This window comes from Heteronotia binoei, chromosome 3 (assembly GCF_032191835.1).
Source record: "Heteronotia binoei isolate CCM8104 ecotype False Entrance Well chromosome 3, APGP_CSIRO_Hbin_v1, whole genome shotgun sequence".
In the NCBI taxonomy this organism is placed as follows: domain Eukaryota; kingdom Metazoa; phylum Chordata; class Lepidosauria; order Squamata; family Gekkonidae; genus Heteronotia; species Heteronotia binoei.
The window spans coordinates 100,432,234-100,447,837 of NC_083225.1; the positions used below are offsets into that span (position 1 = coordinate 100,432,234).

Below are 15,604 nucleotides of genomic sequence, written 5' to 3' on the forward strand. Positions count from 1 at the left end.
AAGAAGCCCGCTTCGGGTCCTCGTCGCCTGCCCCCTCCTCCCCCGCCGCCAGCAGCAGCGCCTGCGGTGCGGAGTCTTCAGCACTGGCGCTCATGCGCACTGCCGGCAATGCTCCTGCGCTACCCCTCACCCGCTCCTCCTCTTGCTGCTGCGAGCGCGGCCGATGCCGCCTGTTTTCCTCCTGCGTGAGGGACTCCCTCGCTCTCTGCCTGCCTGCCCCCTTCCCTTCCCTCCTGCGCCCCGCGCGTCTAAAGCCTCCTTTCCCTCGCTGGTTGGCTCGCAACGTCCTCCCTTCCCTGGTTTGCCTGCTCGCCCTCTGATGCCTGCCTGCGGAGAGCTGCGCTTTCCTCTTCCCTCCCGGCCTTCTCTTGCTTCGCCACTGCCTTGAAAGAGCCTCCCCGCGTCTCCCGCCAATAAAGACTGTGATTGCTTGCCGCCTGCTGCCTTCAAAGAGCCCTAGGGGGCCAATGAGAATGCTCTAGGGGGGGGGGGCAATGGCCCCCTTGGCCCTGCCCTAGTGACGCCTCTGCATGCACTTCTTTGGCCCTAATTGGCCAGATTGTCCATCTCTCCCTCCCCACCCCTTTCCTGCTGGCTGCTAGGCCTTACAAAGGAAAGCAGTTTAACTATGCTGTGTAATTAAAGAAAACACAAAGGATGATAAATTAGATAAATTACATACTAGCCTTGTTTTTAGTTATTGCTTTATTTCAGAAGTCCATTCCTTTGCTGATCCATTCCTGAGTATGTATGAAATTATAAATATTAACCATTCTAGAGCATTTATTATTTGCAGTAAAATTAAACTTGCTGCAACAAATCCCTCCTATCCCCCCATTGCACTGATTGAGTTCACACTGATAAAATAGTTGCTAACTTGATGGTTGAGTGATTGAGGAACACATTGAGAATCTTCACCTCTTAATGGATTCTAATTGTAGAGACAAAAGAAGATGAAAGATTCCCCTGAAGTATGCAAGGAAGGAGTATTCTTCTCTCCTTCCCCCCTGCCATCCTCCTGATTCCCAAAGAAAAAAAAGACAATAATTTTTTTTGGCTTTTTCTCTGGTATGCTTAATTTGGCTACCAGGTCAGATCAGAGAATCTGACTCGACTTTATGAAAGCCTAAAATTACTGAAATGGACATTTTTCTCTCTTTTTTCACATTTATCTTTACCTAATGCACACCCCTAATCCTGAGTGTGCACTCTTGGTTTATGTCATAGGAAGTACCTAGCTGGATCAGAGCAAGATCCACCACTTTTTGCGACCAACAGGCACTAGGAAGTCCATCAGACAATGGCAGATGCTCCAGCCCTGCTTTAAGGGATAACATTTGATGACAGTATGACATTATAAAAAATGACCCTTCCTTATCCCTCTTTTTCATTTAGATACAAGGCAACTTCAGCCATCTCCCCCTTGGCCTTATGACCCATCTTATCAATATCTGGGACCACTTGCAACTCCATCGGTGCATCCAGCAACACCAATTTCACCTGGAAGGGCTAGTGGAATGACATCCCTGTCTGCTGAACTTTCCAGCCGACTGACAAGTAAGTTCCTGGTTATTTTTATTATTATTATTATTTGCTAAACCCAGTAGTCTCAAGATCTGAGATGGGACATTAAAGAAAATACTGTCAATTGGCAAGGAAATAAGAAACTTCAGCTCAAATTTGCTCAGATACATTCTTGTATGTGCCTTCTTTTACTTATTTTATTTTGTAGTCCGCCCTTTTCCATAAGGGCTCAGGGCAGATTCCAACAAGCTAAAACAGTAAAATCAACAATAAAACATCAGAATAGTTAAAACAATTAAACCAATAAATTAAAATTAATTATTTAAGACGGCATGGATGGTTTGAGTACATGGGGCGTAATTATCATGGGCAGCCTTAAGTTGCCCTAAGATGTCAACAGTATTGGCCCCAGTTGAAGTGGTAGTCATTTGCTCATTTCCCTTTGATTCCTTCTCCTATGAAACTTCAAACATCACTATTGGCTAGGGTTGCCAATCCCCAGTTTGGGTCAGGGGACCCCTGGCCCTCCTCCCACTTCAGGGTCATCAGAAAGTGGGGGGAGGGAAATGTCTGCTGGACACTCCATCATACCTTATCATAGTATAATAGGGTATAATGGCACTTTACCATTTAGCTTGCATGTCTCCAAACCTTTGAATGATACCAGATTAAAAATGACTTCTTAACTCAGAGGAGGTTCAAATAAGCTTCTCTAAAGATCAGATTTTGTTTGACTCTGCTCAGTGGGTTCTTGATCTTAGTTGCAGTACACCTCAGTAACAGCCCTGGGGGCCATTTCTATGCCAGAGAAAATTCTGATGAAATGCATTGTTGCTAGGTCACAGGAGTTACATTAGATGTTCTGGTGTAACATCTAACCTCTTTGTTTCTGCCCCAAATGCAAGTACCTTATGTGTTGTATCTGTATTGCATGCAAGAGACTTTGTTCATATATCACACATGACCTTCTTGGCTTCTGAGGAAAATGTACATAGTAAAAATGCATCTGGCAGCAGTAATACTTGCCACAGCAGCGCTCGCAGTAGAAAAGGTGATATGACACATGATAGGGACAGAATTTGGGGCAGAAACTTATCAGGATGGAGACAACTATGAAATCTTATAATTAATTATTCCAAATAATAATATTTCATTGTCAACAAGTTTTTTGTGAATGACAGAAGCCCTGTTCACATGTTACAGTGTATCATGCATACCCTGCCTGTATGTGCATAAGTCTGTTTGTAAGAAAGAGCTAATGTGTGTTCTCTTTACAAATGAACCCACAGACCAGCACCTGGACAAAAGTTGGGTTTAAATCACACATTAGGTTCTATATACATTGTCATAGAAGACATTTGCTTTAAGTGGCTACAGTGCCTTGTCTAAAATAATTACTTGAAAACTTTGACTTAATTATACAACTAATTAATTGGACCTACAAAAAACACACAGAGGACATAAAAACCACATATGTAATAGTTTGGCACATGCTATCATTATCTGGGGTTCACTGAGGAAGAGGTCATCGGAATGAGGGATTATCTAGAATCCTCGTGTGGACTAGGATTTCATACAGGACTTCTTATGAACTTGATGGATTCCATCTGAGAACTGATGAGTGTGAATTTATAATGGAATTTGTGAATTAATTTATTTTTCCATTGGACTTTCATGTACTCTGCCTGTTGCTTTAATACTCCATGTTACGTGGCAATAATATTGTGTACAAATATAATAAGATTCAGACATTATAGACATTAATGAAAATTGTTCTTTATTTACGTCTTTCTTGTGTGCTGTTAGAGCTAACAGTGTGTTGGTCCATTTTGGTCTTTCATGCTGTAATCCTTAAATATCTTTATCTCTTTCCTAACAAAGGCAGCCACAAATGTTGTAAACAACATTCAGAAATTGTACACAAGCCCTACTATGAATGACTTCTGAACTTTTAAGATTTGACCCAATTCTGTTTGACCAGAATTGTTTCCAATTGCAGCATAAGTCAGATGAATGGCAAGTTTATAACATGCTTACAAGAGGTGTTCCTGTGGGGGCATGGTGTCTGCCCATGAGAGAACCTTTAAAAAAAAAAAAAACCACCTTTCACTTGCTGTTTGTAACTTTTAAACATTTATATGGATGAGTTTTGCCCTTAAGCAAATGTAACTGGTTTTATAATGAAGTTTTTTGTGTCTGGGATACTATTTATACTTCAAACACTATTTTGTACACACATAAAAAGCTTCTAATCTTTATATTCCCCCACTAAATTCACTGCCCCACAGTACATAAAAGACTATAGTCAATTTCCTTTTAAGGGGCAGATGGAATACATGTAGACCAATTTTTGAGAGAGTATGAAGGATCAAAAAAAATTGCCTTTATACATTGACTAAATAATAGATCACCTATATTATGACTTCTATATTCTTTTTTTCTTAGAAAAATATAGAGCATATCCATAAGAATTTACTAGCAGTAAATCAGTATTTTTGGTTCATCACCCAACATTGAGGAACAACTGGCATAAAACATCATTACAATAGATTCAATTGAGAATTTCTGCTTTATTTTCCTACCAGGACTCCTGTGCTTTTAATAGCCACAGCTATTCAAGGGAAGCTTTTTTTCTACTCCACCTTCTCCATGTTAAGCTTATTGTACTGTGTTCAGTATTGTGTTCAGTTTTGGGCACCACATTTTAAGGATATAGACAAGCTGGAACGGGTTCAGAGGAGGGCGATGAAGATGGTGAGGGGTCTGGAGGCCAAGTCCTATGAAGAAAGGTTGAAGGAACTGAGGATGTTTAGCCTGGAGAGGAGGCAGCTGAGAGGTGATATGATCACCATCTTCAAGTACTTGAAGGGCTGTCATCTAGGTGTGGAATTGTTTTCTGTGGCCCCAGAAGGTAGGACCAGAACCAATGGGTTGAAATTAAATCAAAAGAGTTTCCAGCTCAACATTAGGAAGGACTTCCTGACTGTTAGAGCGATTTCTCAGTGGAACAGGCTTCCTCGAGAGGTGGTGGGCTCTCCTTCCTTGGAGGTTTTTAAACAGAGGCTAGATGGCCATCTGACAGCAATGAAGATCCTGTGAAATTTAGGGGAGGTATTTGTGAGTTTCCTGCATTGTGCAAGGGGTTGGACTAGATGACCATGGAGGTCCCTTTCAACTCTATGATTCTATGATTACCTGTTGAACAAATGAAGCTGCCTTATACTGAATCAGACCCTTGGTCCATCAAAGTCAGTATTGTCTTCTCAGACTGGCAGCGGCTCTCCAGGGTCTCAAGCTGAGGATTTTCATGCCTACTTGCCTGGACCCTTTTTGGAGATGCCAGGGATTGAACCTGGGACCTTCTGCTTACCAAGCAGATGCTCTACCACTGAGCCACCGTCCCTCCTAAGGGAGTTGAATGTTAGCCTAGTGCAGAAAATGAGACAATCCTATTTACAGCTGTTTACAGCTGATGTTTCAAAGTGAAATCTAATCTATTAGAGGTATGCCCAGGTGTTCAAGAGGAGTATTAAGTGGAAAGACAATGACTATACCTGACAGATCAAGAAATTTAAACTACTACAGCATGTCACAGAAATCTACTGAGAAATGTGTGGAAGTATATCAAAGAAGCCTAGCTTCTAGGCTGACAAGTTTTCAGGACCTGATGATGAAATATGTCTGGTGTGCTTTTTTATCTAGTCACAGTGCAGACTGTTTTTGTATTCTTTCCCCTGCCTTCTGATTCCCCCAAACCATACATGCACATTCCTTTTATGCAAACTCCACACCATGTCTGAGGTTGTGTTGTCATAAGGAAATATTTATTTATTGCTATTTTTAATGCCTCATAATAACTGGCAAGAAAGGAGAGCCATGATCTCAGTTAATTAGACTCTGTCTAGAAGCTCTTTCTTAAGAGGCCATTATCTCTTTAATACCTTTTTGAAGGTGGAGGGAGATGGTGGTTGAAAGTTCTTCCATCAAAAGAGTTGAAGTACAACCATCATTTTAAACACAGAAGACATTCTTTGGAATATTTTCACTACTTATTGTTGGGAGAAGCAGGCCACTTAAGGTGTTCCTGAGCTTAGAGGGAGATAAGATTTTCATAAAACATCTTAATCAGAATTAAAACATGTCCACATTTTGAGAATTACCACAAAACAATGGATAGTTTGCTTGTTCAGAAGCAATGAATTTATATTACTACTAGGAGTAAGGCCCATTGTGGGGGAAAAAATATAACACCCAAGTGAAGGCAATAACTTCTCCCCACCTCAAGAGAAGCTTATCTCTGCTATCTAGAGAGCAGTTGTAAATCTGAGCGATCTCCAGTGGTTCCCTAGGAAGAAATGGCATTGTACCTGTCTGAGGTTCCACCCCTCCTTAAACCCCACCCCTTAAATAGCCATGAATTTCCTAACCTGGAGTTGGCAACCTATCTCCTTCCCTTTATCTGAGCCTCTGACTTCAGCTTTCCATCTCCTTCCCCCTACCTGCAGCTTCTACATAAGCTGTCTTTCTCCACAGTGGGGTGTGAGGAACCAAATCAGCTTACATAATTCTCTTCTGCCCCTTTGATCTGAACAACAACCTTGTGAGGCAGGTTAGGCTGGAAGTTTGTGCAGGTCTGAAATCAGTCAGTCAGCTTCCACAGCAAGGACCTGGGTCTGGCAAACCCCATGCTGAAGCCTTAACTCCTATGCCCTCCTCAAAGTCTACCACAGAATCTCCAGGAATTTCCCATCAACATGAAAAGATACCATTGAAGGCCTCTGGGTGAGTGTCTGACACCCTTGCTGTCTTCCCACCCACCAAAGTGAAGGCATTCGCTCCCCCCACACACACCTTAAGGGGAGCTGATCTCTGGCATGTGGAGAGCAGTTGTAGTTCTGAGTGATCTCCAGCCCTCACCTGGAGATTGGCAACAGTGGCTCCCATGAGGAAATTGTTGGTTTGGCATCTGTGGCATTGTTCCTCTCTGAGGTCCCACACCTCCTCAAACCCTGCCCTCTCCAGGCCCAGCCATTTAAATCTCCAGGAATTTCTTATCCTGGAATTGGCAAGCCTATCTCCTTCCCTTTATCTGCCCCTCTGACTTCACCTTTCCATCACCTGTGCCCTCCCTGCAGCCTCTATATAGGAAAATTAGTCTTTCTTCACGGGGGTGAGGCCCCGAAGCAGTTTACATCATTCTCTCCCCCCCCCCATGTGATCTGAACAACAACCCTGTGAGGCAGGTTAGGCTGGAAGTCTGTGACTGGTCTGAAATCAGTCAGTCAGCTTCCACAGCAAGGACCTGGGTCCAGCAGATCCCACTCTGAAGCCCTAATTCCTATGCCATCCTCAAAGTCCACCACAGAATCTCCAGGAATTTCTCACCAACCTGGAACTGGCAGCCATAGTCAGCACTGGGCCCAGTGAGTTCTGCCTCAGAGGCCTGTAGTGAGACCTTTCAGTCCAACAGACTATCTCTGACAAACTGTTTAATAGGGAGGAGTCATCAGCCATTACATCAGCTTACAGCATTCCCCTCTCCTCCCTCCCCCTTTTATCTGCACAACAACAACCCTGTGAGGCAGGTTAGCTTGGTTTGAAATTACCCAGTCAAGCTTCTAAAGCCCTCACCTGGAGATTGGTAACAGTGGTTCCATAGGAAGAAAAGCCTCCCTCAGAGGCCTGTAGTGATACCTTTCAGACCAACAGTCTCTCTCTGACAGACTGTTTAATAGGGAGGAGTCCTCAGCCATTACATCAGTTTATATCATTCTCCTCTCCTCTCCCCTCCCCCCCTTTGATCTGAACAACAACAGCCCCGTGAAATAGTTTAGGCTGGTTTGAAATCACTGTCAGCTTCTACAGCCCTCACCTGGAGATTGGCAACAATGGTTTTCCAGGAGGAAAGGCCTCTCCCTCAGAATCCATTCTGTCATATGAGCCCACTGTAGCCTAATTGGAATAGAAAGAGTGAAGAGTATTTGGTAGATGGAAAGGTCCCCTCCCTGCTGTGAATGAACATTCCTTTTGCCTCGGTTGAAGAGAAGGAACCCAACTGTTTTCTCATGAATAATTCTGGTGGAGGGGGGGGGGGAGCTGGGGGGCCAGGCACCACAAATAATTCCCCTGTTTTACACCCTCGCACCTCCTTGCCTGCTCTCAGATGGACTGTCCTGGACTTCCTATAACAGGCCCTGAGGAGAAACAGTCCTGCTCAGTAAGCTCGCTGTCAGGAGAGAACTGTCTCCATCGAAGGTCAGTGGCCTTCTGCTGAGGTTCTTGCCTGATGGGGCTGGCAGTGGGCAGGGGAGAGTAGACTTAGCCACGGCAGAGACAGTGTGAGCCAATCCTGCTCAAGCCACATCCATCCAATAAAAATCCTGAGAATTGCCACCACACTTGGGCTTTTATTATTTACCTGATACATTCCCCAATTTATCAGTTATTGTGTAGCCAAACCCTAGGTATTTTTAAAAGCAATCAAAAACATCCACTTAGGGTTGCCAGCCTCCAGGTGGTGTCTGAATCTTCAGGAGATAGAGATCACCTAGAGAAAGTAGCTGCTTTGGAAGGTGGACTGTATGACACTATACACCACTGAAGACCCCACCAAACTTCAGTCCCAAAAATTCCAGTTGTTTCTCAACTCAGGGTAGAGAAGATGCCTGAGTGGTGGGAAATGAGGTAGATGTTTGTTGACATTTATTCTGGGGAAGTACATTGTTATGATTACAGTGGGAAGAAGACAGTATCTCCATATAGCACTAGTGCCAAAAGCTTTAATAGCAACTATGTTACAAAATCTTTGTTGTAGATAGGGCTTTTTTGGAACAGGAACACACAGGACTGCAGTTCCAGCTGGCTTGGCATCAGGGGATGTGGCCTAATGTGCAAATGAGTTCCTACAAAAAAAATCCCTGGTTGTAGATAAACTCAAACTGTAATATACTTTGTATTTTGAAATTTGGCAATTTGACATTAATTTAGTAAGCTCAGTTTTTTTCTTCTAAACTGTCATGTAATAATAATAAATAATAATAATAAATTTTATTTGTACCCCGCCCTCCCCTGCCGAAGCAGGCTCAGGGCGGCTAACAATACGGTGACCAATGGTGCACCAACAATAAAACAGTTACATTAAAAACATTAAATTAAACATTGAATTAACCTTAAAAGCCTGAATTAAAACAATTAACTAAAACATATTAAACGCTATCCTTGAGACTCTTCTAGTTGATGCTGATGGCGGATTTTCAGTTATTCATAGGCTAATTTAAAAAGGGTGGTCTTGCAGGCCCTGCGGAACTGATCAAGGTTCCGCAGGGCCCGCACCTCCTCTGGGAGTTGGTTCCAGAGATGTGGGGCTGCGGCCGAAAAGGCCCGAGAGCGAGTGTTCTGTAGTTTAATTTGTCTTGGCCCAGGGGTATTCAGTCTGTTCTTTCCTACTGACCTCAGTGCTCTCTGGGGTTCATACGGGGAGAGACGGTCCTTCAGGTAGGCTGGTCCTCGGCCATATAGGGCTTTAAAGGTGATAACCAGCACTTTGTACTGGACCCGGTATACAATCGGTAACCAGTGCAGCTCGCGTAGCCCCGGCCGCACATGTTCCCATCTTGGGAGACTAAGTAGCAGCCTGGCCGCCGCGTTCTGCACTAGCTGTAACTTCCGGGTCCGGCACAGAGGCAGCCCCATGTAGAGGGCGTTACAGTAGTCCAATTGTGAGGTGACCGTCGCATGGATCACCGTTGCTAGGTCCCGACGCTCCAGGAAAGGGGCCAACTGCTTTGCCCGCCTCAGGTGGAAGAAAGCTGACTTGGCAGTGGCTGTTATCTGGGCCTCCATTGATAATGAAGGCTCCAGTAAGACACCCAGACTCTTCACCTGTTGCGCCGCCTTTAGCTGCACACCATCGAAGGTCGGGAGGGATATTTCCCCCCCTGGAGCGCCGCGACCCACACAGAGAACCTCTGTCTTTGCCGGATTCAGCTTCAGCCCACTCAGTCTAAGCCACGTTGCGATAGCCTGTAACGCCCGATCCAGGTCTTCCGGGGGGGAGGCGGGCCGGCCGTCCATTAGCAGATAGAGCTGGGTGTCATCTGCATATTGGTGGCAGCCCAGCCCAAACCTCCTGGCAATCTGGGCAAGGGGGCGCATATAGATGTTAAATAACATCGGGGAGAGGACTGCTCCCTGAGGCACCCCACAATCTAGTGTGCGCCTCTGGGATCGTTCACCCCCGATCGCCACCCTTTGTCCCCGACCCATGAGGAAAGAGGAGAGCCATTGTAAAGCAGACCCCTTAACCCCAATGTCGGCGAGGCGGTGGATCAGTAGCCGATGGTCGACCGTATCAAATGCAGCCGACAGATCTAATAACATCAGCACTGCTACACCGCCTCGATCCAGTTGCCGTTGGAGGTCATCTGCCAAGGCGACCAAGACCGTCTCCGTCCCGTGGCCCGGTCGGAAGCCAGACTGGCACGGGTCTAGGACAGAAGCGTCATCTAGAAATCTCTGTAGCTGCAACGCCACTGCCCTCTCGATGATTTTACCTAAAAATGGTAAATTAGACACCGGTCGATAGTTCGCCAATTCGGCCGGGTCTGCTGTTGATTTTTTCAAGAGGGGGCGGACCAAGGCCTCTTTCAGAGGCGTTGGAAAACGCCCCTCTAAGAGGGATCTATTTATGATGTCCCGTAGAGGACATCTAAGCTCCCTCTGGCAAGATTTAATCAGCCAGGAGGGGCAAGGGTCCAGATCGCATGTTGTTGGGCGAGCAGCGGAGAGAATTCCATCAACTTCTTCCAGGCTGAGTGGGTCGAAGTGGTCCAGCAGTAAATCCGAAGACAGGCGCGGAGCCTCAGTCTGACTTACTGTATCTAATGTGATAGGTAGGTCTTGGCGGAGTGATGAGATTTTATCTGCAAAATATTTCGCAAATGCCTCACAGCCTATCTCCAATTCTCTAACGTTTGGTTTGCCTTGTGGCAGTGTTATAAGATCTCCAATTACCCTAAATAATTGTGCTGGGCGCGAATTTGCAGATGCAATCTTGGCTGCAAAGTATTGTTTCTTTGCAGTCTTGACTGCCATCTCATATGACTTCATAAACATTCTATAGGATGTTCTCGTCACTTCGTCCCGAGTATGCCTCCACCGCCTCTCTAGCCGTCTGAGCCCTTGCTTCAGCTGGCGTAGCTCCAAGGTATACCATGGAGCCAGCTTCATACGAGGGCGCAGAGGGCGCCGGGGTGCGATTTCGTCGATGGCCCTGGATAGCTGATCTTGCCAGACTTCCACCAGGTCATTGAGGGAATCGCCAGTGGGCCAGGGGTCCCTCAGGGCCGTTTGGAACCGTTCCGGGTCCATCAGGCCCCGAGGGCGAGCCAAAATAGGCTCTCCGCCCATACAGGGTTGGGGCGGCATCTCCATACGGGCCTTAAGGGCTAGGTGATCCGACCATGGGACCGCTTCAACTGCGATATCGTTCACCAAAATCCCAGACGCAAAGATCAAGTCTAGTGTGTGTCCGGCCTGATGCGTGGGTGTTGTAACAAATTGAGAGAGTCCTAGTGTCGCCATGGAAGACACTAGGTCCATCGCCTGAGTGGAGGCCGTGTCGTCGACATGGACATTGAAGTCACCCAGGACCATAAGTCCCGGGCTCTCCAATGCCCAGCCCGCCACTGCCTCCAATAGTGATGGTAAGGCGCTGGCTGGTGCGTTAGGCGGACGGTACACCAGCCAGATCGCCAACCCCTCTCCAACATCCCACCACAGACCGACACATTCAATGCCATCGATCTTTGGGGTCGGGAGAGCCCTAAAGGAGTAAGCCTCCCGTATGAGTAATGCCACCCCTCCCCCCCCCGCCCGTTACTCCGTGACTGGTGAAAGACCGAGTAACCTGGGGGGGTCATCTGGGAGAGAGCTACTGTCTCTCCATCCCGCACCCAGGTCTCGGTCACGCAAGCCAGGTCCACGTCCTGCCTAAGCAGGAACTCCTTAAGGGTCGAGGTCTTGTTATTAATGGACCTGGCGTTGCATAACACCAGTGACGGAGTCGAGCATTTCCTCTTGGGCCCACTACCTGCCACCGTTGGGATGGGCAGTAGACTGGAAGGTGGCCGAGCACTGGTTTGTCTCTGTCTCCTTCCCTTATATAATTGTCTATTCCCACCGTCATATCTTCCCCTCCCCAGGAGCACTGGAATCCCCTGGGCCAACATCTGCACTCACTTGGAGTGGGCTCGCAGTATACTCCTCACAGTTGTTCCCAATTATCCTCACCTGGCTTTCACTCTATCCTCCCCTGTCTGTTCTTCCAATACTTGCTGCCAGTTAACCAATTATCATAAGTAATTAATTTAGTAGTCCACTCAATTTCCCTTCCAATTAACTAGTATAATATTAAATTGATCAATTTCAGCACCATTAATAAACAGACCGTCCCTCCTCCTTACCAATTGATGTGCTGAAATTATGAATATAATTACATATAAATTAATATATATAAATATATTGTAGGTATCAATCACTAATTATTTGGCTAAAAAATCCAATAAATTAATTAATAAATATCTTTAGTAAAATTCCATTAGCAGCTAGCAGTCATTTAACTCAAGTTCTAGTCCTTAGGGGTGGCAGTATATATTGTCTCTGGGTTGTAGGATTTAAAATCGTATTCAGTCTTAGATGTTGATAAAGTGCAGAAATCAGTGCAGTTAATACGTGCAGCTGGTAAAGTGCGGTTGATAGAATGTTGGCAGAATGCAGATACCAGTGCAGTCGGTAATTGAGCATATTCCTCTCCTCTTGTGGCCGGCAGGCTCTTGGGTTCCCCTGGGCCCCGTACAGGGCCTCTCCGCTGGGGAATAACCAAGCCGTTGGATCCGCCGCTTCAGACCACGTCCGTCGGTGGGGGCGGGACAAATGGAGGGGAAGGCGAGCGAAGGTGGAGGGAGCACGAGTAAGGAGCCGGAGGAAGCGAGGGGGGCGAGAGTCAGGGCGTCCGAAGCCCCAAAACAGTAGGGGAAGTGGGGGCGAAGATCGAAAACGCCCTAGGGACGCACCTCCGTGTTCTCCTCTCGCCCAGCCTCGCCGTCGTTTCCTAGCCTCCGCTCGTCGTAGCTCTCGTAGTTAGTATTATGTGTTTTAATATTTACAGAATTGTTCTCTTTTCTCTTCTCCAAATCAGGTGCTTCTGACCTAACAGCATTCAGTGATCCACGAGTAGGAATTGATCGTCCTTTCCCTGCAATTCCTTCAATATCTGATCCTCGCATGCACTATCCAGGAGCATTCACCTATACTCCAACACCTGTCAGCTCAGGAATAGGAATTGGTATGTCTGCCATGACCACTGCTACCAGATACCACACTTATCTACCGCCTCCATACCCAGGTTCTTCTCAGGCTCAAGGTGGCCCATTTCAGACCAGCTCCCCCTCTTATCATCTCTATTATGGAACATCAGCAGGATCATACCAGTTCTCCATGATGTCTGGCGGAGATCGGTCCCCTCCACGTATTCTTCCTCCTTGCACTAATGCTTCTACAGGATCTACTCTCCTCAACCCCAATCTTCCAAATCAAAATGATGTTGTAGACACAGAAGGTAGCCATAGCAACTCCCCTACTAACATGGGAACCACAGCAAGGCTAGAAGAAGCAGTATGGCGACCATATTGAAAAAGTTATTAGTAAAGATGGTCGTGGACTAAAATGTTTTATCTGCTGATATCCATGGTTTCTTTGTGAATGTCTGTGGGCACTGCCATGTTTCTACATTGCTCTGAAAAACAATCAGGCCAGAAGTCAGTGTTTCCAGGAATGGTATCACAATGTTATCCAATAGATTTCAGTCAGTGAGGTGATAACATTCCAGAAAAGTATACTTATCCAAGGACTGAACTTCTGAAAACGAGAGCATTTAAGATGGCAGTACTCACTCACTTTGTCTATATATATATGGAGAAAAGTAGATCTCTGTGTTTCCAGAACTGGAGACTTCAAACACAGGTTTGGAGCACATCAAAGCCTGTAAAGAGTGTTTTGTTTGACATCTGATTTGGAGACTTAAAGCCTAACACAATCTCAGTGATCTTAATTGACATGAGAGTTAAAAAGAAGTATAGGAAGATTCTCAGAGAGAAACTGTGAATGCTTCTGATTTAGCAATGCTGTGAATGAGAGGTTTTATATCCTGGAATTATTTTTTTTAACCAAGTTGTATAATCCAAAGAGTATGGGAATTCTTTCTTGTTTTTATTTTTTTAGGATGCGACTAATCCTTTTTTTGCATATCATTTTTTGTTTCCTTTTTTGGCACCTTAAAATTTCCAAAAAAAGATTTAATCTTTTTTTTAAAAAAAACATGCTTGCTTTTCTTGTATTTTGTCATCTGAAGGCATAAATCCTCCCACTTTTCCTGGGGGGGGGAGTAATTTAATTCTTCATTTAATATAGAAGAGCAACAGCCTTGAGTCCTTTTCAACTACTGAAAATGTATATGATGAGTTACTCAATATTTATGCTCACCATTGAAAAAAAATTGTGTGATACCTTTATTATTTAATTATGCTTAAAGATAAGCACATGCATTTTTGTAGCAACCAAAGTTTAAAATTATCACATATAAAATGGCTGGAATAATTATGGGTAATGTGATTTTTAATTATTTAGAAGTATTGTTTACATTTAGCTCCATTTCACTTTCATCACTCAATATCCAATGAAGTCCTTTTTCTCCATTTTGAAATCTCAGAATTATTTTATATGCTAGTATAACAGAAATATATTGGTGTCTGTGTGTCTCAGTTTTATAAAAGAAGAACTTTGCACCAAATTTTGGCATAATTTTATTTGGACAATGGTTATGGAATACAGGGGAACATTGGGAGGCAGTGGCTGAATAACAATACCTGTGGTAGCACTTGGAGTTCCCAGCACAGCTGGATAGGATACTGCACCAAGATCTAAAGGCAACAGAACCGAGTAGTAAAATCAAACACAACTGGATGCTGTAACACCCCATTTGTAAGTATCTTCTGTATTTGAGGCAGAATCTGACAAAACCCTGGACATTCTACTCTAAACTAGTAGAAGATGCAAGAACTTGTTTAAGGCTCTAAACCTAAACACCATTATTTGGACAGACATCTTACTGAAACTGTAGGACCAAAAAGACATGCCAGAAAGTCACATGTCTCTTTCTCCAATTTCTTTGTTAAAAACTGCGGGGAGGGTTGAGTTTCAGTGGTAGAGTACCATGAGGACAAATTTTTCTACTCCCCTCTTTGGTGCTTTTCTCCCCAAAGGGAACAAGGTATGGGTATTTATATTACTAGAGGGGAAACAATTAAGTAGCTCTTCCCACATATAATTCCTTCAAACTAGGAACCTATTGTGGTTGGTTTATGGTTAAAGAAAATGAATGAGATGTGTCTCTGCTTGTCACAGTTTGGGACCCAGTTCCACATAAATGCATCTAGGATCTCGAGCAGAGCAGGGTTCTGATCCCATACTCACTTATTAAAGAGTAAGTTTCATTGACCTGAGCAAGATTTACCTGTGTGCATTGGGTTGCATTATATGATATTCAGCATCTTGCAAAAGTAAGCCCACATCTGGGAAAGGAAAATAATATTCTGAACTGGTACACAGAACAATCCATCCTGGCAGCCAGTTCATTTTTTTTTTTAATATAATGGCTCAACTGGAGTGTTGTTCTGGGACTATCACTGTTGTCTATTACACCTGAAACATAGAAGACATCACTGTAAATTTTAAGGCACTATTTAATGTGAGAGCTTGGTCTGAATGCAGTTGTACTCTTCATTAAAGAAAAACAACTGAGGTCAACAGATCCTCAATGATCTTTTGATTGTTAGTTAATGGATCTTTTTAAAAAAATTAGTGGAACAATTGCAGGTCAGCTCTTGAGTAATTGAAAGCAGGCCTTTAAATCAGTGTTGGATTTTTAAAACACGAATAATGGATTCAGTTTAGAAAGATCCTTGGCTGCAGGCAGCAAAACAGCTGGATTTATTTAAAGTATTTTTTCTTTCTATATATCACT

The 15,604-nt window shown here is 44.5% G+C and overlaps 1 protein-coding gene across 3 annotated transcripts in view; it reads left to right on the top strand.

Annotated features, from left to right (window-relative positions):
• RUNX1 (RUNX family transcription factor 1) overlaps positions 1–14,371 on the top strand; it is a 318,736-nt gene extending 304,365 nt beyond the window's left edge. For all 3 annotated transcript variants that reach the window (XM_060234284.1, XM_060234281.1, XM_060234282.1), the window contains 2 exons: positions 1,396–1,557; positions 12,722–14,371. In XM_060234284.1, the coding sequence (XP_060090267.1) occupies positions 1,396–1,557; positions 12,722–13,215 (656 nt within the window). In that variant the 3' untranslated portion in view covers positions 13,216–14,371. The remainder of the gene's footprint in view (positions 1–1,395; positions 1,558–12,721) is intronic.
• The last annotated feature ends 1,233 nt before the right edge of the window (positions 14,372–15,604 follow it).